At 44.2% G+C, this 24149-nt stretch overlaps 1 protein-coding gene across 1 annotated transcript; it reads right to left on the reverse strand.

Moving 5' to 3' along the window:
• Window positions 1-745: 745 nt before the first annotated feature.
• Window positions 746-22673, reverse strand: ZFX (zinc finger protein X-linked). The gene is made up of 8 exons (XM_084279287.1): window positions 22610-22673; window positions 16621-16709; window positions 15609-16175; window positions 7003-7152; window positions 6671-6814; window positions 6449-6583; window positions 3732-3872; window positions 746-2248 (listed from the first exon to the last, which is right to left on the reverse strand). Exons 2-8 carry the CDS (start codon window positions 16679-16681, stop codon window positions 1062-1064), a joined length of 2385 nt encoding a protein of 794 aa, XP_084135413.1. The 5' UTR covers window positions 16682-16709; window positions 22610-22673; the 3' UTR covers window positions 746-1061.
• Window positions 22674-24149: the final 1476 nt, after the last annotated feature.

Genomic DNA, 24149 nt, shown 5'->3' on the forward strand with positions numbered 1-24149 from the left:
CACGCCATCCCCCTTCTGGAGCTCTCCCTGTAAAGACCTCGTTTCCAAAATCCAGGCACCTCTTGGTCTTAAATTTTATTGGAAAACAACTCACAATAAAAATGTGACCCGAACCACGAACGGTTCTTTCGCAGGAACACTAATATACATAAAAGCACTGAGCTTGAGGTACGTTTACCGGCACGGACAGACAGTCGTGATCGATTAACTCTGCCAACGGAACAACAGTATTTTACGTTTCCAACATCAAGACAGCAGTAAATTGGGAATAAAAATAACCCCAAAACCCAGCAAAACAAATTCATTTTGTAACAGGCAAAACCTTTCAAAGACACAGAAGCACAGAACAATGAACAGAGTATTTGAGCCAAGTTTCAAACCGGCCAAAGGGAGGTAACAAACACCCCGAAGCATTTCTCTCCCAAAACCTGAATTAGAACGCAGAATAGGTTGGGTTTTTTTTTATCCCACAATGAAGTTAAGACATGTGACTCCTCAAACGGACAAAAGTTTAACCTGCCACAAAGTCTGTATAGGCAAAACGAGACAGTCAGGAGGGCCCGAGCGACTTCATCTTCAACATCACAATTCGCCATCGTATACACACCTCTGACAATCGGTATCAAAGAGAAATGTTCTAGTTTCAAAATTCACGACAAAACTGCATTAACATGGACACTGTGAGTATCAACGAGGTCAGTAAGATAAATAGACTTAAATAAACTATTACGGTTGAAAAATTCAGTAAGAGACAGGGTTTACTTTATTAAATGCAACTTTTATTGTTGCCATCTTTTCTTCATTTATTAAACAAACTGAATAGAATTCAGAACACGCTATTGAACAAAAGGTATAAAAGTCAACTAGAAGCAATAATCCTATTTTTATACAGCAACAAATCAAATGCACAGTATGGTTGGGGTTTTTTTTGTTGGGTTTTTTTTTTGTATATGTGTGTGTGTGTGTGTGTGTGATCGCAGGTGATTGGCTTTAAAATAAGCTATCTGCCCGGAAGGCAAAATTCCTTTCTAATTCCAGCCGTTAAGTCTGTGAAAGAGACTTTAAGGCAGCCCAACATCTTTATGATGCCGCATAATGTGCTGGTTCTTCTCTGAAGGCCTTCGGAAGCCTTTCTTGCAATACTCACACCGGTGAGGGTAGTCTTTTGTGTGAATGGAAATAACATGCCGTTTGAAGCCTGAGGCGTCTGTAGTGCTATACTCACAGTACTCACACTGATACACTTTCCTGCCACTGTGTGTTTTCATGTGTTTTTTCAGCTCGTTCTGCTGCCGAAAGCCCTTTCTACATCTCTTGCACCTGAAGGGAAGATCCTTTGTGTGGACTGAGAGTATGTGGCGGCTCAGAATGAACGGATCTGCGATCTTAAAGTCACAATGTCTGCATTGGTGCAACTTTTTACCCTTGTGAGCCGCCACGTGTTTTTTCAGTTCCGAAGGCCTATGAAAGCCTTTGTCACACATGTCACACTTGTGGGGGTAGTCTTTTGTGTGGACCGAAATTATGTGTCGTTTCAGGTCGCTCGAGTTTGAGCTCTTATGGTCACAATGCAAACACTGGTGTGTTTTGCTTTCCTGGTGCATAAGAGTATGCTGCTGTAGCTCTTTGGTATCTGAAAAAGTCTGGAAACAAATATCGCACTTGAGTGGCGTCTCCTTACTGTGTTTAGTCTTTACGTGAGTTTTCAAGTTGGAGGAGTCGGCCGACCGGTACTCGCAGTATTGGCACTGGTAGGGCTTCTCACCAGTGTGGATCCGCATGTGCTTCTTCAGCTCCGACGGGTGGCGGAATCCCTTGCCACACTCCACGCAAATATGAGGAAAGTTCTTGCTGTGGACAGCTAGAAGGTGGTGACTCAGCAATCCTTGCTCTGCTGTCTCGTAGTCGCAGAATTTGCACTTGTGCATTTTATTAACTCCTTTGTCCCTGTGCACCATCTTGTGAGTGAATAAAGTTCCGGCGTGAGAGAAGCTTTTCCCACACTCATCGCACTCAATAAGCTTTTCTGTTTTGTTGGTCAGCTTATGACTCTCCAAGTGGTTATGTAAACTTATTTTTTTATTCGTAGTGTAATCACAGTCTGTGCATCTGTATTTCTTCTTGGTAAGAAGGTGCTCCGGGTGGTTTTTCATGTGTCTCTTCAAGAAACCTCTGGATTTAAATTTCTTTCCACAAATCATGCAGGGGTAGACTGTCAGCGGATGACCATCGGGGCCAATGATTATTGCTGGGAAAAAAAACAACAGAAAACCCTTCGTCAGTATTACACAACAGTATTACTACACTTCAATGGATGTCGTAGTTCAACCTTAACAATAAGCCAAACTGTTAAGAAAGATTAGAGTTGGGCACACACACTACACTATACAACAAACAAGCTTGTAACCGGCTTAGGTAGAAGAAATTTGGGGAAATTATTATTTCCCTTCATTTTCATTACCAGGCGAAAGCAAATGCTGGTTTTTGATGGAGACAACAGAAGAATCAACCAGCTGTTCTTCACCTCGAGTAACTCTGCTCTGAAGAATCCTGACCCAGTTTGCGCATTAGAACTGCGCAGGAAGTGACGCCGGTGCAAAGAACAGCAGCCGACTCGCCAAGACCGAGCATTAGGCAGCGAGCGCAGCACACGCACGGTCTATGATGTTCCACAAACCCCATAGATGAAGTTTGATCTGGCAGTTTAATCACCTACTGCTGACTACAATTCACATGCCCCCAAACTAACACCTCCTCCTTGTGCCATCTGTCACAATTACAGGCTGAGGAGGTATCAAGCAGGAAACCAGTGAGAACACACTTCACACTGGGACGCCTCAAAGCTTTGGAACTGAACTTGCACTCATCCATCAGCATGATTTGTTTACCCTGAATTTGTCTAGGCATGCTAAAAAGCGCTCTCTTCTAAAAATGTTTTAGGAGGAGGACTGACTGGGTAGCTGGAACCAGAAAAAGCAAACTCTGAGATTAAAATTTGCCTGGTTTACTAATTCAGCGCTAGACAAAACAGAACTCCTACAGTTAAGTCACAATTTGGAACGAAACTTTCAGTACAATTTACAGCAAGGCTACCGAAGAGAACAGTCCTGTGCGTTTTCAAGTTTATCAGACCAAACAAATCGCTCAGACCCTAACACAGCAACAGAAGAAACCAAATCATGCCAGACCAGCACATCTGTTCTTACAGATGCAAGCACCCACACTGGCATGAACATCAAGGCAATTTACCTCACAGCTAAAGCACTGCACTACCAACTGCAACACCTAACCTGCAGATTTTCTGGTTACTTACTGAACTGATGTAATGAAATGTATTGTCTATAGTTTTCAATGAAGATAAAAAGGGTTTTTAAAACTTACTATGACAGAACACCGTTTATCTAACATCACCTTTAAATAAGTTACACTGCACATGAAAATTTGTGTGGCAAGTTGAAAGGATTTTAACCTTTGGCTGTGATACCATTTTTCTTCCTATATCAGAGATGGTTTCCTCTAAAAGCTCCCCCCTGCAATCCAAACCGAGTATGCATTTAAGAACTTTAGAATACAATATGCACTCATTTATGAGGTAGAAGTGCTGTCAACCAAACAACTCCTGAAAGACGCACTGTTTTTTACACGCCATGGCACACCCCACCAGCAAAGCACATCTGTTAATGGAGAAGCACAGAGAGGAACCACTCTGCTGGTGGCCACCAGACACTCACCTGTCTGATACTGCCGGGACTCGGGCCTCCTCTTCTTCTTTGGTTTTTGCTTAGCCAGTCTCCCAAGTCCAGCTGACTCATCTATGTGCAAAAGAGCACTTGCAGTGCCATTCCGACTTTCGATGCCATCGTTATTATTACCTAAGAAGACAAGTGAAAAAGTTACCTACTGTCATCACTCTGAAGATTATTCAAGGAACAAACTCTGTAATTATAAGAAAAAGAGACTATAAACTATTATCTGGACATGTAATCAAATGGTAATAATGTACAGGATGAGCTGGAAAATGTCTCTGTGTGTAACTACGGCATTCTGTTTGGTATTACGAACATGAAAGCATGGGCTGTGTCAAACTAGTTTTACAGGAGTGCACAGTTAACAGGAATTAACAGTTTTCCACTTCACAAAGAGCTCTCCTTTAAATGCAGGGGTTTGGGGTTTTTTTGCATTTATTTGTTCAGTAATTATGCCCAACATGTTTAACATGAGTAAACAACAGCACGTCACAGAATTTACTGTGCTTGATTTTCTTCACAGTCCTGAAATGCATTCACGTGTGAGCTCCCATTCACTTCTGGACACCTGAATTCACCTGACTGGAGTTCCTCACACACCACGCTCCAGAACTGGAACTGCGATCAAAGAATGGTCCTGAACAGCCAGTGACTCGCACGCCGAGCACGCTACTTACTATTTGCACACCCGATGCTTTAGCACTTACAAATTCTCTCTACTGGGAACAAAGAGCATGCTGGGTTTTGTGTAACAGAAAGAAGGGAACAGCCTTTGCCTTACAGAGCTTCGTGTTTAATACACAAATTGCAGCACTGGATGTAAAACAATGAAAATGACAAGTAAATATATCTATATATTCAGGAAGGTATTTACTGGCAGTCAGTTTAACACTGGTGATTTGAGGGCATCAGTAAATTTTAATAACAAATTTTGCCATTAAGTATTTACTTGAATCAACAGAAGGCAACAGTTCCTAGTGAAAGCAGAGCACACAAATAAGAAGGGAAGACTGAAGTGGAAGAAAGTGAGAGTTGCTCAATAGCTGCTCCCTTTGTAGAACGGCAAAATGAATATTCATGACCAATGTAAGAAGACTCGGAGCCTGAGGGTTCCGACCCATTCGCTGGCTTAAGTGTGGCAAACTCTGAAAACACAAGCCCATTTCACACCTTACACACTTTGCTCGGGTTTGCACCTTACACAGTTTGCTAGGGGTGCAGGAGGCGGCCTTCTAAAGCGTAACACAAACTGGGCCTCCAGCTTCTGCCTAGTACTAAAATAACACTGCAAAAACTTGCTGGCACACAAAGCCTGGTGGGACTCGGCTTTGCTACAATACAGCAACAAAACAAATTTAACATTTTAAGATGCCATTGCTGTCAGCTCCTAAACCCTCCTGAAGTGGGGAAGAGTTCTGAAAGGTGCAGATGACAAGTCACCTCTGCCATTTTCATGCCTTCACACTTCAGTGTCTCTTCCCTTCCCTGTCAACTCTTACCTTGCACGTTAGGTTGCTTACTGCTGACAATGCAATGACTCCACTGTTTTCCAAATTCTCAAATTCTCCTTTCAATTCCATCTCTCTGCTCTTAATGCACTCTGTTAAATTTTCTCCTCCTTCTTGAAAAATCACTGAATGTCACTTAATTTCATCTTTAATTCTCACTCAACCTGGCTCTTGCATTTTCATCCCCAGTGACACTGCTCACCAGCATACAGCCCAAGATAAGGCTCTGGGTGCACTACCATCCATCTCTTAAGACATCTTTAACACAGGCTGTTATCTGTCACTCTGGCCCTCCCTTAACTTACGTCTGGGACTCCAGTCCCTAGCGCGCTCTCTACACTGCCCTGCCATCTGTCTGCCGGCGCCATCACCCCCATCCACACCACGCAGACACATAACCCAAGGTTTGCCCTCCACTCCACTATTTCTTCTGCTTTGTTAACTCAAAGTTTGTTTAGAAGGAGAAGGGGGCAACCAAGAAACACTTCTAAGATGGTATTTTGGCCTACCAGCTTACAAAGCTTTGGATATCAGTTTGTGCACCGGCTGATGCTCAGACACCAACATTCAAGAAAGATGGTTCTGCAGGCTGGAAATATTTCCCAGATTCTGATATAATTTTAAGACGTCTCCCTCCAGATTTATTATTTTTTTTTTGTTAATCAATTAATTATCTCCATTAGTAAAATCAAATATTTAATTATATCCATTAGCAAAATCACGTATTTCTATGTTCCTTCCAGAAAGCATTTAAATCAAGCTAGAGGTCAGTGTTTTCTTCCAGTATTACACTGAATCTTACATATTCCCATCTGCTTCCCTCCCTCCCCGCCCCAAACATAAAAATACTCAGTTCTATTCCCAAGCCAGCTCTTACTGAGTCCTAAAACTGTGAAGGACAGATGTACTTGTGATGCGTATTTTCAGCTGAAAGCCTGTGTCCTTCCCCTTCTACAATGTGAAAATATGAAGGAAAATACCTGTTAAAATAAGAATAAGCAGCAGCCTGCCTTACAGCTTCTCTCTAATTCTCTTTTTAATTTTAAGGCTCATTATGCCAAGGCACCATTCTTAAACTAAAACTTTAAAAACAAACACAAAAGCACAAATATTCCACGTCCCTCAAAAAAACCCAATCCCATGCAGTCTGCTACAGATGGTGTCACCAGGAAGAGTTAGGTGAGTATCACCTACCATAAGCTGCTGCCCAAGCTATAGGCATGAAAGTTTTGATTTCAGAGTCATCAATTTGCTGTTCATGGGCCACTGCTGCATCCTCCTCTCCTACAATGACTTCCATATAAACCTCATCAGCTATTTCTGCAACGTCTAAGAGAAAAAGAAGAAAAATTGAATAGAAACACTGCACGGTTCAAAGTGAAAATCCCTGCTCCCAGATGAAAGCCACCTACTTACTTAAGTCTTCATCTTCGTGCTGAGAGTCATTTACAGTCATGTAAACCATTTTCTCCCTTGGAATACGAATACTGGTATTTTGATCAAGTAATCCAACTGCGTGGTCATTCTCTGGCTCGCTCTCCACAATGTCCACCGTGCCCCCTAATTAGGAAGGCCAGAGCAAAATATTTTAATCACACTTTGTTCAAATTCATTGCTAAACCACAGAAAACTGAAAGTTTGTAACTCTCTAACATTTACACCCACAGCTCTTTACAGATGACCACAGTCTCTACTTAGGTAAAGTTTCAGATGTCAGGTTGGAATATTCTCAAATCAGCATATTTTACCTAAATCATCTTCTCCAGGATCTGCTTTGAATATATACACCTTGATGACTTCTGGACAAATGCCATCCACTTTACAAGAGCCGTTTTCTGACTCTGCTTCCATGGCAATTTCAGCAGAACCTTCGTGCTCTATCTTACCAGCATCATCCACTAGAAAAACAAGTTAATACAATTATTCAGTCACACAGAGACAGACATATACGAAAGACTTTTATTACAGTATTACTCAAATTTGGAAGCAGATTACGATTACACTGTCATGAAGAACCTACCCATAAATATGTGTTTTCATATCCTTGAAAACACTGACAATAAACACATAAATAAATTCAAACTGTATCTTGTAAGTTAAGGGGGGAACTGCAAGTGCTGCAGTGACACGACTAGAAGCATGAGCACCACAGCAAACAGTACTAATAGGGAAATAATGCTCTGCAGCAAGATGGTGGTAGGAAAAACCTGCATGTTACTACTTACTCTGTGGCATAATTTCACTTACTCTCAGTTTTTAACTTATTAGTTGTGAAGGTGAAAGCAGTTACTAACTGTTTCTTTTCCAAAAGCGCTATCTGCGTTATCTGTTGCTCACCCATGTCTCTAAGTGGTACGATTTTGGCCAGTCAGACCTGGCTCCTTGCAAAACAGGGTGACTGATGATGCTTCTTCAGCCAACTAGAAAGGAAGCCTAAATGAAAGGTACAGGAAGAATCCCCTCCATGGTTCGAATCCACTCAACAGCTGAGGGACCGAGCACGGTGTCGGAGCCTGCCCTGTCGCTACGGCAGGGGTGAACCTATTCAACTGGCTGAGAGGGACTGGCACCGCGTTCTATGTGGTAGCCCAGTGTCCTTACTATTATCTCACAGATTCTCCTCCCTCCCTCTTCAGAAGTGCACCGACAACACACGTCAGTCTGAGTTGCCAGAACTTGCCTTGGCCTCCCACGTAAACATGGCTGGCAGCCAGCTTTGTGAGAACACATTTCGGATTCCTGAGCCACACTCTACGCTGGCGCGCGCACACACACACCCCATCTTACTTTACCAAGCGTGGGGTTTTCAAGAAAAAAAAAAAGGCTAAGCATGCGTTCACAAAAACCCAATCCAGCATCTCAAGACTGGTTCAGAGATCTCCCAACTACTGAAGCCACAGAAGTTTCTTGAGTGTGGAGACTACTTAAGAGTTCGTAACGCGATGGCGTACTTCTGCCATCTGTGACTTCACTGCTCGTAAAGGAGAGGCGGACAGGGCTCCCTCAGAGCCACGCTCACCTTCCACTCACAACACCAGGACATGAAATTCATACTACAAGAAGTGCAAGAACTGTCCCATAAATGCTGTAGAATTTTTAACTCCCATACCTTGAACATACAAATACTTAATAAAGTATGCTCATTTTGCTGGCATTCATTAAACTACCCCCATAGCTAAACCATAGCTTTACTACTCAGTAACTGCAACTCTTCCACTTACTTTAAGATCTACTTTAAAAAAAAAAGTTCAAAACATCATTACTATTCTTTTCCGGCTGTGAAGTCAATAAATTAGCCCTTAAATTAGATAAACTAGTACGTGTTGTGTCTCATGTATCACATGCAACTGTATTTAAGTACAATTTCTCAATCAGGTTACATTATTTGCCAAGAAATAGGACGAATATTAAATTATGAAGTGCTAAAATGAATTGGTCTCTCTCCCCTCACCAGAAGAGCAGCAGAAAAAACATTAAACACTCTTATGCCAAGTTCATCACCGACAGCCACCCTGCAGCATGTTTCAAGCAGCACCACGTTTAAAAAATGATTGTGCATCACAGGACAAGGTAACATCTTGCAGCTGAAACGCCAAATGGCTTCAGAAGTAAAAACCCTGGGTTGTTCTTTTGAATCAGGTTAACACCACAGCTCCACAGCCCTGAGCAGACTCCCCTAAATTCTCTGGCACAGGCACGAAGCACCAACCGCCACTGGAGCTCTGACAAAAGCAGAGCTTGCTCTTGCTCCTACGCGAGACCGACGCAGTTGTTCTCCTTTAACTTGGCTGTTCCCAGCGCCACGCACGTGTACTTGGAAGGCTTTCAAACCAGCGTAGACTGATTTTGCACCACCGCAGCCAAAGGGGAAGGCTGCCACCAAGCTCAACTCAGGCTGGAACGTACTCAAGGAAGGAAAATTACGGCTGAAGCAATCAGAGAGAAAACAAACCCCCCATGCATCATGTGAAACAGGCTGGCTTCTGTTACCCAAAACAGAGGTTTTTTACTTCCATACATGTATGGAAGCGCCCATTGACAACTTTCACACAACTGAAGAATTCCAGATCTTAACAATATACTCCATTTACTCTTCAAAATAAATTCTCCAAGGTTCAAACTCATCTTTAAACACCACATCTAAAAAAAAATTAAAAATCAATCGTTTTAGAACTTACTTATCCCTGGTTTTCCTCTATATTCAAAAGTGTTTCAAAAAAACATAACTGGTTTAAATATTTTTAACAGCACCATTAAACTGTAAGGAAACTACTGCACAGGAGTATTACGCCAACTTTTCAAAGAAAGTCACTCTTGGCAGGTAGTAATACTTGAAAAACCAGGTCCCTGAAGAGTTTGGAAAGTAACAGTATTTGCAGTAAAGTAGCATACAGGTAACAAGAAGAAAAGTAGGGTGGGAAAGAAAAAGGTAGGGAAAAAAAAAAAGGTAAGAATCAGAAGAGACAAACAAGGTGAAAGAGAATGGGCATGTATCCTGCCACGTACCATCTCCGTGGTATTTTGTCCTAAGGCTACATAAGCATTTATCTCTACTGATTCATTGATGCTCTGGCAGCATTTGTGAAATTTGATTTCTATTTAACACTTTCCCTATGTTTCTGCATTCTCCACATACCTGCCTCACAATCAGAGAAAATGATATTCATAAATACTTGACTGATCAATGTTTGAAGTTGGAAGTCTGATGATGTTTGAATTTTTCATCTGAATTCACAGCCCATCAAGGGATCACACATAATACCACGCATGACTGATCTTCTTTCACATTGTTCCTCTTTGCAATTACAAAAAAAGAAAAACACCCAAAAAAAACCCAACCCCCAAAGTACTTGAAAGTATTAGTTAAGCTTATAAGAGACCACTTCCTTTCAAGTAGCCATGCTGGGCAGTTACTAATCTTGAGTCACATGCTAGAAAAAAGTTCAGACCAGCATTATTCCAATACTGCCACACCTTGTGCCTCTGTTTAATTAGATATTAACTGACACTAAAAAAACTTCAAATATATTATTTTCCCCCCTCTATTAGCTGGTAGGTCTCCTTCAGTTAACAAGTGGATTTAGACCAATTCTCCAAGTTAAAAAAAAAGGAGAAAAATTATTAGACCCGACCTTGTTTTACATAAATTGCAAGAATGCATCCTATGGCTGGTCTGCTGATGTTCTTTCAGACTTCACTGATGAGAGGCTCCTGCTCTTTGCATACTATGAGCTGTAAGAAACAACTAATAAAAAAAGTATGCATTTCTCCAAATTGCAGTAATTACTTCCATATAAATATAACACTTGATTTTTTATTAGAAGTACAAGCAGGTGAGAAAGGTGTCACCCAACATGAAAAAGTAGCATATCTAAAACCCGGAGTTACCATTTACGTTACAAGGAAATCAGCAAAAAGAGACCAACATATAAAAAAAAGGAATACAGAGTAAAGCAAAGAAATGAAAGATGCAGGCAGCATTAGTACCACATTGTTTGATGTGTTCTATCAGGATGACAGCATTTGTCTCCAAAAACATTACATCTAATAACCCCCCCCCACACACATAATGTCATAAACTACAATATACAACCAATAATTATCTCCTGTATTTGACCCTCCTATTAAAACATGTCCAGTGGTATTTTTGGGACAGACAGAAACAAGCTCCTGGGCACTGATAATAAAAACAGTATTTAAGCCCCAGCTGAGGCCAGTTTCCCCACACAGAAGTATAAATGCTAGCCCCAGATCCTGCATTTGCTTAAACGGTACGTTTTTTGTTTAACTGTGACACATGCACTTTACCAAAGAAGTTGGTTTAGGGTTTTATATCCAATATTTAATGGATCAGCAGATACAGACTTTGCAGCCTTGCAGTCTTTTATTCCTAATTAGAAAAATCCAAGCATCTGTAACGGTCTGTATTTTTTTTAATGGCTTCCATAAGCTTCTACATTTATTTTTTCCTGCTGTTTCTGCTTTACATGGCATTAAATGAGGAAAATAAAAGGGTTGTAAAAAATAAAATTCACTTAGACACTAAGAAACTTTCCATCTTTTTTAAGTATTTTAGCTCACTGCTAAACAACAAACTAAGACAACTCTTACAAGCACTCTAAGAAAATGTCTGTCTCTACACCAGCCTCAAAATCCACCTATGGAGCAATTACACAAGAATAATCTATTTTTTTCCAGCCTTTATGTTCCCAAATGATTCTCTTCACTGCTAAAAAAACATGTGTATCATGGGATACTTGCCTGCTTACAAAATAAACAACCCTATTTAATCATTCTTAATGAAAAAGGCCACTATGAACTATCCTGTTTTCCCTAAAACAGATTAAAAGCATGCTGGTCCCCAGACAGACTTTGTTCAGTTATCTGGGATAGAAACATTTTGCTTGTACTTCACTCGATAGCAGAGAATTCCTAGTCCACTGACTGTGTTATTTTTATCATCCAGTTATTTCTTAAATGGCAAAGCTGGTTTTCTAACTTGTTGAGAAAACAGAAATCTGTTCTATTTTGATTTTAATGCCATTGCCCTCACACACGAGCACCAGTATATATACCCTATGCACCTGAAGCTTCCCCAGGGCAGCAGCCTGGCAGAAGAGAAGTTCCTGAGCTCCAAACTGGTACCCTGGCACTTCTGGTCCTGCCCTCCCCAGCACACAAACAAGACTAAGCTGTGAGGCATCACTCAGCTCAGGACAGCTCTCATCTCCCTCACAGCGACCTCCTGAGCTGCAACAACCATGGGTATCATTCCAGCTGCCAGGCAAAGGCACAGCAGCAACTTCTACCTCACAGGAAGAAAAACATGGTTTCCTGCATATTTAAGACCCTCAAGGGAAAAAGGAGAAGGTATCTATTCATGCTAAAAAGGCAAATAAAAGCATTTTGATTTCTTGACTGGAAGTCTACTGGATGACCCTAACGAGGGCATGAACTTTATGGCTTTGTTGGTCAGATCCACTTACTTCAATTTAAGCTTCCAGCAAGGATGAGTAAAGTTAAATTTCATCTACACCTCTGGGAAGATGCAATCAATCATCATTCTCCCTCTTTAAGTAGGTGGGGATCTGACTCCTGTAATCGCAAGTGTTCATTCAGACACAACAAATTACAGACTTTACTCAGAGCAGAGTAAGCATATGGATGGACACAGCGCAGCCCCTGTCTTTACAAACTCGATGTAAAGCTACCCTCTCTTTCTCCAGTATCTCCTCCTCCGTGCCTCAGTGTTTTATTCCGATTTTATATGTGTGTATCAGAGTGCAACTTTTTGTCTGATGAAACGACTTCATGCCAGAGGATGTGTCCTACTTTGCCAAATGTAAGAAAAACATTAATTTCTACCTCATGGCCAGAGGTAAGGTGCTATCTGCCTTGGTTTAGTAAATGCCCGGGGGAGGGGGGGGAGCGTTATCGTTTTGACAAACAGCAATCTCACGATTACCCTTTCACTTACAGAGAAATTATTTTCCAAGCCTTAACATTTGCTACCAAATAAGTAGTCCCAGTGTGAGACAGAACTCAATTTATCCTTTCCTAACCAAACTCATGAGCTGGCTTCTTACAGCATATGTGAAAGAAAAACTCATTTATCAAACCTCCCTGAATCTTCTTCAAGCTACTTACCAGTAGCAGTTTGCATTCTTTGTTGAATGAGTATCTGATTCTGCTCTACTGTAAATGCCCCAAATTGACCACAGATCAAAAAAGAAGCTTGAGTGCAAAGACAAAGTATCCAAGAAAAATAGTGAGTACATCAAAAGGTAAGTGATCTGACAAGCTGTGCCAAGAAACACCATCTTGCACGTGAAAAAGACCAAAGGCTTATCAATGCAGAAACTAAATTACATCTAAATGGGAAATTAAATATTAAAACAAGGAGTTCATTGAAGCAAAGTCACAGAATGAACACAGTCTAGCTACCAGATCTGGGAAGCAGCTGCATTTGCATAGTGTAATGGCAGACAAAATTACAGTCCAACATCTGCCCTAGCAGTTCAGGAAGGTTTGCCAGAAACAAGCACAGATTTACAGGTTAGGATGAAAAATCAGAAACTAGGCTGATGTTACTACCTTTTAAAAAACACCTAAGTGCAACAAGGACAGTCAACATCAATAAACATAAACAGCATAGATATATACACTCAAAATCAAATGTTTTTCATACAATGAAGGGACTATTTGGTAAGATAAGTTTTTACTTGATAGAAGAGCACTAGGCTCTGACTTCACAACCAGAAGAACTCGTTATGCAGGCTTTAAGCACAGTAGGTGGCAATTGGGAACTTCCCTTGAAAATGAACTGTAGAGGATATGTACCCTTTTAAACACAAGCAGAAAGGATTCGTGTGTTGTAGCATAACCATTGTTTTAAATGCTGACATTTAAAGTTCTGAATCTCAACAAAATATATTGCAAAACTACCAAGAGGCAGAAAGGCAGGACTGAGAATGGCGAATACTCCCAGCACAACCATCAATTACATCCCTGTGTTTTCAGCTAGTAACCACCTCTGGAGGACTGCCACATCTGAAAAGACTTCTCAGCTGGGTGGTGTTTTAGGGACCATGCAATATGGCATCTAACAAGACATTCTGTCCTCATTCAGCCACTGAGAATGGTTGAATGGGATAGGTATCACCCCCGCCCCTCTCACTTGAATTTACACACAGTTTGCAAAGCGTTCCTACAACAACAGCCCGGAGGCCTCACTCTGCCGCCCCTGCTGCAGGATGACAGCCTGCAGGGGCAGGGTGAGCAGAGAGACAGGAGCAACAGCATTTTAAAGAGCTACATTCAGGAATGAGAAACAGGTAAGGATCACCACCAGAGTCTTTGCGCAGTCAGGCCTTAATTATCCATAGGTGGGTTACCCACTTGGTTCCTTAACTATGCTGCAGGTGCAGAAGCATTTGAGCTGCTTTCAACTTGGGTCCAGAATCAGAAAGATTCTCTGTACCATAATGTAGGAAGTGCATTTATTAGCTTGGATAAATAGTACTGCCATGAGCAGCGTCCCTCATCTATTTCACCTCAGTAAGATCTCGCGGGTCAATTTCACAGTATTTTGTGTTATCTGTATTTTGCATTATCCCATTTCATTGTTTTCCCAGATAATAGAGAATTAACTGTACCTCATATAAACTCAAAACATGGCTGCACAAGGTTACTCAAGGAACTCAAGAGATGATAAATTAAGAAATGCAGTGATCCTAGGTAAGGAGAAGCAACATTAAAATCCGTAAGTACAGAATATAAAATTAAAACAAGTTATTACACATTTCAAAAAAGGGCCCAAAGAAAAAAAAAAACAAGGTGAAAAAAAGGGGGAAAAAAGAAAAGAAAAAAAAAAAAGTAACTGAAGCAAAGCATGAAGTATGCCTCAGCAATGGAGTCTTTTAACGTCAGACAAAATTGTAGTGCCTGAACTGGCAATTAAACAAACCAGCCTACCAAAGCTTTTCTATTTCTACGACAAACAAATGTTCAGCAGTGACTCTGATGTTCCTAGGTGCTGCCCTGAGCAAGCATTATCATAAGTAACATGCTTAAGAATAAGCTCTAGTTCACACAAATGGATATCCTCGGTAGAAAAAGGATTGATGATATGCTCTGGTTTTCTCCACCCCCTGCTTTAAGTCTTTTGAAATATGATTCAAATGGATTGTGCCACTGTTCCTAAGGGAGATTAAGATATTCACGGTTGCTTCTCAGCTATGAGCAGCAATAGCAACTCTTTTTGTTAGCAGCATACCTCGGTCCTTTGCTTAATCAAGAGAAGAAAACACATCCTAGCAACAAAGGAAACCATATTGTTGCCTGTATCTAACTATAAATGGGGTGTCAGGGGCGGAGGCTTAACAAAAAAACCCAAGACAAGGACAACAAATTGTCCTTTGGATTTCCAAAAACCCATGGGTTTTTTCACTTTCTTTTTCCACGAAATCATTTTTGTTTGTTTGTTTTCTTAATCTCTTGGCAGTAATCTTAGTAAACTGCATATACATCTGCTTTCAAACAATGTCACATTTATTTTCTTTCAGTTCTTACTAAATATATAGCATATAATTTCCTTGAATTCTTACTCTTTTGTTCGTATGCTACAAAATGCTACAGGAACAACTGCTAGTCAGACATGTGTTTGCCAGTACTCCTCCCCATTAGCTTCACCAGAATTTTCAGCCGGTGCACACTCCACCTGAGTACATTTGTGAGACCCACACTGGTGTAAACAATACTGGGTTTTGTACTGCTGCGAACCCTCCCTCAGCTATTTCAAGCACCACCCAGGCCCATGTCATAAGAATTTCTGTGGCTTTGCCCAGACACTTACAGGAAATCATAAGGTAATCTTCACAGTTGCCCTTCTCGTCTTGGTGTTCCACAGGTATTCCATTGGCATCGATGACGGCCTCCGATGCACAGTCTGCCACCAAGACTTCTTCTGACACAACATCTGTTCCCAGAGTATCGGTGACAATATCTGCTTCTTCAACGTTATCATGAACTACATGTTCTACATGTCCAACTTCAGGTACATGCATTGACTCGCTCGTCAGCACATGTTCTGGTATAGACATCGCTTCTGCTGTTATGTCAGAAGCTAAAACATCATCTGGGACAGTGCAATGAGCCAAAGAAACTTCTTCAGCTACGTCTGTGTCCAGCACTTGTTCAGGAATAATGACAGTTTCAGATACATCTGGCTCCTCCATGATATCTGGGCACTGAACATCCTCGATAACAACATCCTCGATGACATCTTGGATTACTACAGAATCTGGATCATCAGGAACAAAATTATGCACGGTTATATCAGAGTCGACTACATCTGAAACAAATACTGTTTCCTGTACTTGCACAACAATCTGATCTCCATCCATATGTCCTGCATCAGCTCCTGAAAAACATAATTAAAACAGCAGTTAAATTGTAAAACTACACTCGGGTGAAGTGGTTAATTTCAGTAATTACTTCTGTTTTACTTCAACTTGTACACTGCACTGCAATTTGGTAACGCAGGTATAAAAACCCATGAGCAATTAAGACAGGCAGGTATATGATAAAGCAAGGCCTCAGTAGGTGTTAACATCATTAACACAAACATTTTCTTTCCCAGAAAAGTTTACCAATTTTGAGATTCTTTCCCAATATCCAAACAACTACTTAACAGAACAGTAGCTCATTCATATGACTCTGAGTAATAAAGCCAACCAAAAACTGAAAGTGACTAGTCTATACAAAAGCACTGATGCAGCACAGCACTTTTAGGCAAAGACAAAACAAATGACAGTCAACAGCATCTAACGTGAGCACTCATATATGTATTTTATCTCTTGACAGACCTGTTGGATCAAAAAATGCATTTGGCTCATGTGGCTGCAATTCAAGCCCATCTTCATCCATGGCCTTTAACTCTCATCAGTCACAGTGTCTGTAGAAGGTAAAGAAGAAAGGTTATTTAATTTGTATTACACTATGAAGGCTGCCTCTGTGCACTCGAAAGTGGACATTTTCAGCACATGGAATTTAACAGGTAACACCTCCTGACATTAAGATGAACCGGGTTTCACTCAAGGTACCTGTCTGGGATTCCAGAAATACTACTCTAGAACACCAAACACCCAGCGTCTGAACTAGAAAGGGGCAAGCTCCAACACTCCAGGTCCATTTCTCAAAACCCTACAGCTCCACAAACACAAAAGCAGCTGGTAAGGGGATATGAAAATGTGATTTCCTTGTAATCTTACAAAGAAAAACCCTAGACAAAGCATACACTCAAGTTTGTTGGTTGGTTTTGGGGTTTTTTTTTGGTAGTGGGGAATACAGAATTGTCAAATCAATAAAGCTCAGTGAGGTAAATTAAAGGTAGAGAGCTAATAATATGAAATGCACACTGCTTTTCATGTCCCCTGTGTTCATACTTAGGCAGTCAGGAGGAAGTTAATCTTAAGTCACTCTGGGAACTGAAATCGTCAATGTGAGCTGCTCCCAGAACGTAACACTGCACGTTTTAAAACCCCAGGTGTGGCAATACCTAAAAACCCCTCCTGCCTCAAGACAAAGTACCTATTTGCTTCTGTATTCAAAAATATCAGAAGTTCTCAAAAACTACCAAATGTTGCATTCTACCAAATTTCTTTGAACAGAATGACATTTCTTCAGTGGATAATAACAACTTCAGATTTGAATCTTCTTAACAAAAGAAGCAGTGACCAAGTTGAAGTACTGACTAAAATCTGAAACAGCAATCAGAGTTTTGCTGGTTACATGCAGGCATTATAATCAGGCAAACATAGTCGGGTAAAATGGGATCTAATGTAAACTGGTACTGCTCCCTTGCACTAAACCCAACTAGTTTCCTAAGTGCACAACCAGCAAGAAGCAACAGAACGATGACGCTTCTGCTTGAGTGGAAGATGCCATTCTCCTTCCTCCAAACATTTTTCAGAGTGACAGGCAGAAATCTCCTCATTCCTGTGATACTTTCACAAAAGACCAAGAGAAAGCACTAAAAGAAGGTTTCTAGAAGAATCATAACCTCTCCAAGTGACATCAACTACCATTTACACTAAGTCTTCATGGAGGAAACGGCTATACAGAAGAAAAAAAAATAACTACTCTGAAACATAAACTGCAGCAAGCATTTTCTAGACTGCACATTTTTCTAGCTCAACCTTTCACAGCTAACCACCTAATTTACATATCAGAAAATTTATTTCTACAAGTTGAAGAAGCAAGATTGCCAAAAATTGAACTAGAAGAAAAGCAGCAGCAGCCTAATAGTTTCCCAAGGGGTCCCATATTTGTGTGATGTTCAGCTAGAAGGCCCCTGCATTTTAAAGACAGCTGTGCTAACAAAACATTGTGGTGTCCAGCTGGACATAAATCACTTCACAATTATCCTGACTGTCACGCATCTCTGTCAGAGCACCCACCACTGAGAGGAACGGCTCTTCACACAGACGCTTTCTTCACAATAAAGAGCAGAAGGAAAGTGTTCCTCAGCCCCAGATACAAGACATACATAGCTTGACTGATGGCAATCAACTTCTGCCATGCCACAAAACACTGAAGTTTCATGCAGTCCTTTAAGCAAGAATTATTCATACATTACTTCCATCTATTCAGTATACACCTAAGCCAATCTATTGCAAATGTGCTTCCTATTCATCTTGTCAACTTCTGTGTTGTCTTCAGTGCTTAGTTTCTTCTTTTCTGCTGCTGCTTCTCCAACTTCCTGTATTCCTGTACCTATATTATGTTCATTAACTCCTCACCCACTCATTTCATCTCTCCAGCTTATAACTACAGCATACTCCCTTCATTCACACCAAGCCATGCTGCTCATCAATTTGTAGCAAAGATTGTATCAGCAATTCAGAGATTTTTTTTTTTTTAGGAGGAGGAGGTGGTGGGAGGGATTAAGGGTTGATGGAAATAAAACTGCTACTCTCCTCAGGCCACACACACCAAAGGAGCCAGCTCTCTCTGTCCAGCTCTCTGGGAAGACTCAAGACGCTGTTTCTGCTTGTGCTTTTGAGGGCTGTATTATCATAGATATTAGCCTCTGACTGACAGGGAACCAACCAGCTCGAAGTGCCAGTTCACCACTAGCTACTGGAAGAATTGGCATTTGTTTTCTCCTCTTCCTGCTTTCATCACACACCTGACCACCACTCCACCACAAATTCCAATGTATGATTCATGCACGTACTTTCTCTATCCTGTCCTCTCCCCAAATTCCTCACTGTCCCTGCGAGTGAGGTTCTCCATCATCTGTCTACCCTCTTCACCCATGAGACTTCAGAGGCTGTCACCACTCCTTCCCGGCTTCCCAAAGGAGCCGCCCAACGCCATCTCTTCGCTGATGCTCTCACTGCTGCTCAAATTCCAGGCAACAGATGCTAAAACAAACGAGCCTCTGTGGTGTTCATGACGGTGCAGTTTTATAAAGGCGCTGCCACCAGCAGTGACAGCCCATGAGACCTTCAACTGCAGGCTCTTGTGCAACAGCACGGCCTCTTCTCTACCGGTGAGCTCTTTTCACCTACAGAGGCGCTAACATGCTGCAAACGAGGCTCCTACACAAACTGAAGAAGCTTTCTGGGCACCTGGGTTTTTCAAGACTGAGCCTAAGAAAAGATAAGATATGCTTTGGTACTTGTTCCCAAGAAGCAAAAACAACCCAGCTCTCTCACTGAATGAGTTTCTTAATAACTAAGGTTTCTCACAACACGCTTTTGCACCCAGACCCAACCAACGAATTCGTGTGCACAAACACCCATCTTGTGCAGGACCGCACAGACTCCAGAAGTGCCCCACGAGGGCACAGAGCCCACCTCCCCCGAAATTTGCTGCAGAAAGAGGACCAGAAGCCTACGCAGGCTTTTGAACCAGGACTTAATTAAACTAAAAAGGTCAAAGTGCCTACATCAAAACCTGCAGTCCAAAAAGGCATCATGGGTAGGAAAAAAACTCCCAACAACTCAACCACAAACCCCTAAAACTGTCCTGAAATCTCACGTTTTGAGCATTCTACCCAGAAGGTGAGAAATATACTCTTTCTCCCTGCTTAGATCTTCCTCTGAGCAGCGAGTGGGGCAGCACATGGGCCTGAGATTCAGCCAGAGAAAGAAAGGTATGCCACACAGCTCTGTACCACCCAGCAGCTCTGTGATGAGAACGCTGTTCTGTGACATGAGAAACACCAGAGCTTCTAGTTGCGAGCACCACACCGAGCACTTTCAGATTCTTTGGCAAGCACCCTAAGCTCTGTGGTACCATAAGGCTAAGAAGCAATTACAGCAGTTCATTTTCCTGCCAGACTTCAAGAAGGGCAGAAAGTCTTCTCAGTTCTTTCAAAATACTCCAGCCAACATTTACCTCAGGAGCATGTTCTGGCACCAAAGCAGAGAGAATCAATTTTCAGTTCGTTTGGGAACCCAAAACCCTCAAAGAAAAGAAGGAGGCACTAAGCTGTTTCCCTCCACTTACTCCTTTGAAACACCCAAATCTAGGTGGTTCTTCCTTCAAATTGGGAACTGCTCTCCTACCACTACAACAGGAAACGCCTAGGAGTTTAAAACCAGTGTTTGTATTTCTGAAAAGAACTATACATCTACATCTTTCACTTGGCTTGGGTCTACATCAGCTTCACATGGATCGAGAATTAATACAACTCTGAAACGCACCTAATCCTGTTCGTAAAGTTAGTTCTTAGAAATTATTTTATCTAATTTTTCAGAGTCTTGGCTGGTTTTCATTCTATGAAAGCCAAGGCACTATTTTCAAAGTGAAAGGACAAATAGAAATTATATTAATGGAATAAATTAGCAATAAAATAACTTCACAGAACTGGAAATTTTCCATAAATCTGTTCCTGAGTATAATCAGTCAAGAAAAGCAACACAGTCACCGCAAAAGTCTTTCCACATCACAAATCTTTGACTTCATAGGTCTAGCAAGATAATCAAGGTGAAATAAAGAAAGACGAGCTGCAACATTTTAAAAGAGCAACTTTAGGATTTTGTGAGAAGAGCTCTAATATGCCATAGAAGCTGTCACATTTCTCTGCTCTCACCAAAATAAGGGGAAAAAAAAGGGAAGAAAATGGGAAAATAGAAAGAAAGAGGAAAGGAGGAAACCATCTTTATGAAAAGAAATATGTAAGGTAGTCCTTTGTCTCCTCCTAAGGAAAGAACAATTCATCTTATTTGGGGTCGGGGCATAAACCAAACACCAGCAGCAAAACTCTAACCCTTTCCAGAAAAAAAACCTAAGGCGTAACAGCAAAAATACCCCACATCCAAGCTCCAGCCCCTACCCACGCCGAGATGACTTAGTGTACAACCATAACCGAGTTCCCATGGTGCCTTGCTCCATCACATTAAGAATTGCAGCACGCCTCGCATGTCCCAATTGGGTTAGAGAGCCCCGAGCTACCCGAAGCTTCGCTGTGGCTATGAGACCACCGTGGGTTGAGTCTGCACTACTGCTCCAGTGTCACAACTCTCCCTGTGACCCACTTATGGGGAATGCAATGCACACACACGCTCTCGATCACACACACGAAAGGGTAAAAAAAAAAAAGAGAACTCCTAAAGCATCTATTTTTTTATCGCAGATCTAACTCCCACGATTATGAGGTGGATAAATGAAGAATAAAAACTATGTCACAAATGTGACGGTGTAATAATTTAGCCGTTTATTTCTTGATGCATCTCCCTCAGTTTGGGCAGGAGAATCAGCACTGCTGGCTTGCTTATCATTTTGTAAAAAAACTTAAGCCTTTTTCTCTTTGTTGTAGCTCAATGGCGTGGGTATTTGCAGAAACCGGTAATTTTTTTTTTTCCCCCTCCACATTTCATGGGGATGTTCTGCGTCAGACAATACCTAAGCCAATTCGCAACGAAACCTAAATTAGGGAAATAACCACTCTCGGACGCCCCTTTGAAACTCCTTCCCCTCAGCCGGGGGCCTCCGCAAGAGTCGGGATAGCCCGAGGGAAGGAAGAGCAGCCAGCACCAACCAAGGGGGGGGCTCAAGGGGGTTGGGGGGCCCCGCGTCTCCGCACCCGGGCGTCTGGGTACCGAGGCTGAGGGCGAACCTCACACCGCTGCCCAGCCAGCGCTGTCCAAATTGCCGTCCGGATAGGATAGATGAGATGGCGGGGCTGGGGCTCCGGGTGCCGCAGCAGAAGGGGGTACGGCTGGCAGCCCCGGCGCGGCCGCACAGGAAGCCGCCACGGGCCGGAAAGCGCCGAGCTCCCCTGCGACTTGCTGGCTGGCAGGCGCCGAGGCTAAGAGGAGGAGGGAGAGGCGGGGGGAGAGGGGGGATAGAAGCGGGGGTGGGGAGGCTACGGGCTCTCCCTCTCCGGAGCCCGCAGCCCGGCACTGCGATGAGCGGGGCCAGGGGCTCCCCCCTCCGGCCCGGCCTGCGCGGAGGCACAGGCTATGGCGAGCGATTAATTCAAGATGGCGCCCGGCGCCCTCCGCCTCCCCCCCCCCGCGCCGCCGCCATTTTGTCTCCTCCTCCAGACACTCTCCGAACCCCCCTCGGCCGGGCCCGGGGCCTGGCACCAACCTCACCCGCCTCCCCCTGGGCCCGCAATCACCCCCCCTAGCTTCCACTCCCCTCACGCCGCCCCCCCCGCTGCCCAGGGCCGTGCCAGGAGCGTGAAACCCGCCGACCCAGGCCTTGCGGCCCGCTCTTTTGCCGGAGCCCTGGCGCGGCCTAGCTGCGGCCTCCTCGGGGCCTGCGCTGCGGCCTGGTGCGGGCAGGGGAAGGCCCGGGCCGGGCCGGGCGGCGGGGCCCAGCCCCGGGGCTGCTTACCGTGCGGGTGGCGGGCGGCGGCGCTCGCCTCGGCGCGGCCTCTCTCAGCGCGACTGGGCCGAGCGCGGCGGCGGCGGCGGCTGCGGCGGGGCGGGCGGGCGGGAGGGGAGGGAGGGGCCGAGCTCGGAGCTGAGTGGAAGCGGCCAAGCTCCCCGGGCCGGGCCCGCCGTCAGCACGTCACGTCACTGCCCGAGAGAGACCCAGGAAAAGGCGGAAGGGAGCGCACCGCCGCCGCTGCCCGCTGCCTCGGGCCAGCCACCCGCCGGGGCCGGGGCCGCCGGGCGGGCCGGGGGCCGCTGCCGGGCGAGGCGAGCCGGCGCGGGTAGGGAGGGCGGTGGTGGTGGCGGCGGCGAAGGTGGGGGGGGGGGGGAGGCGCGGCGCGGCGGCGCTCGGCTCCCTGCGGCTCCTCCTGCCGCCGCCTCCGCCGCAGCTCGGCCGCGAAGCGCCACTCGGGGCTCGGCGTGCGCCCCCGAAACGAAGCGGCTGCCCCGGGGACCCCCCCCTCCTCTCCCCTCCCGGCCCCTCCATTCTGGCGCCGCCCGGGCGAGCCTCCCCCGCCCTCCACCTCCCGCTGCCGCCATCCCGCGGCGCCGGCCGCCAGGCCTGCGGGCCAGGCCGGACTCGGCTTGGGCCGGCAGGCTCCGCGCTCCCGCGGGCGTGTTTAACTCGCGTCTGCGCGCCGGGGGACGGGGTGGGGGTTGGAATTTTAGGGTGCGGGAGCTCCGCGCTGGGGCGGACGCCGGCCTCGGGCCGGGGCTGGTGCGGCCTTGAGTCACCCCAGCGCGGGGAGCGGCCACAAGCGGGAATTACTGCGGGTAACGGCAGCGACGAAGAGACGGGGCTCGGTGCCGGGGCAGCAGCGGGTGCAACCGGAGCCCCGAGTTTACGCGTAGAAGGCGGCCCTTCCACGCGTGACGGGACGGCGCTCCCCGCCGCCGCTGGCACTTATGTAAGGGGCTGCTGCTGCCGCCGCGCCCGGGCCGCGCTGCTCCCCCCTCCTTACCCCCCCGGGAACAGCAGTACATGGCGGGGGGAACAGGGACACACGACGACACCCCTTTTGTCGGCGGTAGAAGTTTGGAAATGATGTGCTGCCAAAGCCAGTTGGTTAGCAGTCTTTTGTCGTCCTTGCCCTGAAAGCTAATAAGAATTCTTCTCTTTTTTAAAGGAATGGCTGTCAATCTATGAAGGATGCATCCTAAAGTATTTTGGGTACCCTGAGGAACCTAATGAAGATGAGGAGGTGCATTCAGTTTGGTTTGAGTTCTTGTGTAATTTCAAGGTCAGGGCTTGAGGAGGCTACTTTATGTGTTATTTCTACCAGTTAAGTAAACTGGAAGGAAATAGCTGTTGCGCTTATCAAGTGATACAGATATGACTTATCTGGCCATGAACAGCATACACACACTGTTTATATTACGAATGAGCCTTTGGGTTCAGCTTTGACTCAGCCTTAATTTCACACACTTGTCCTGCCTGTCTTAGCACACAGGCTTAAGAAGTAGCTTGGACAATGCTTGTAGTTTATTTCAGTGAGGAG

Source organism: Gallinula chloropus (assembly GCF_964237585.1).
Source record: "Gallinula chloropus genome assembly, chromosome: 1".
NCBI lineage: Eukaryota > Metazoa > Chordata > Aves > Gruiformes > Rallidae > Gallinula > Gallinula chloropus.

Bases quoted from the DNA above. Each gene is read 5' to 3' on its own strand.
- ZFX (XM_084279287.1), bottom strand. From the start codon at position 16,681: ATGGATGAAGATGGGCTTGAATTGCAGCCACATGAGCCAAATGCATTT. The intron at 16,176-16,620 runs GTCTGTCAAGAG...TATGTTTTTCAG, and splicing joins TGCATTTTTTGATCCAACAG to GAGCTGATGCAGGACATATG. The intron at 3,873-6,448 runs GTAGGTGATACT...TTGTCTTCTTAG, and splicing joins AGCTTGGGCAGCAGCTTATG to GTAATAATAACGATGGCATC.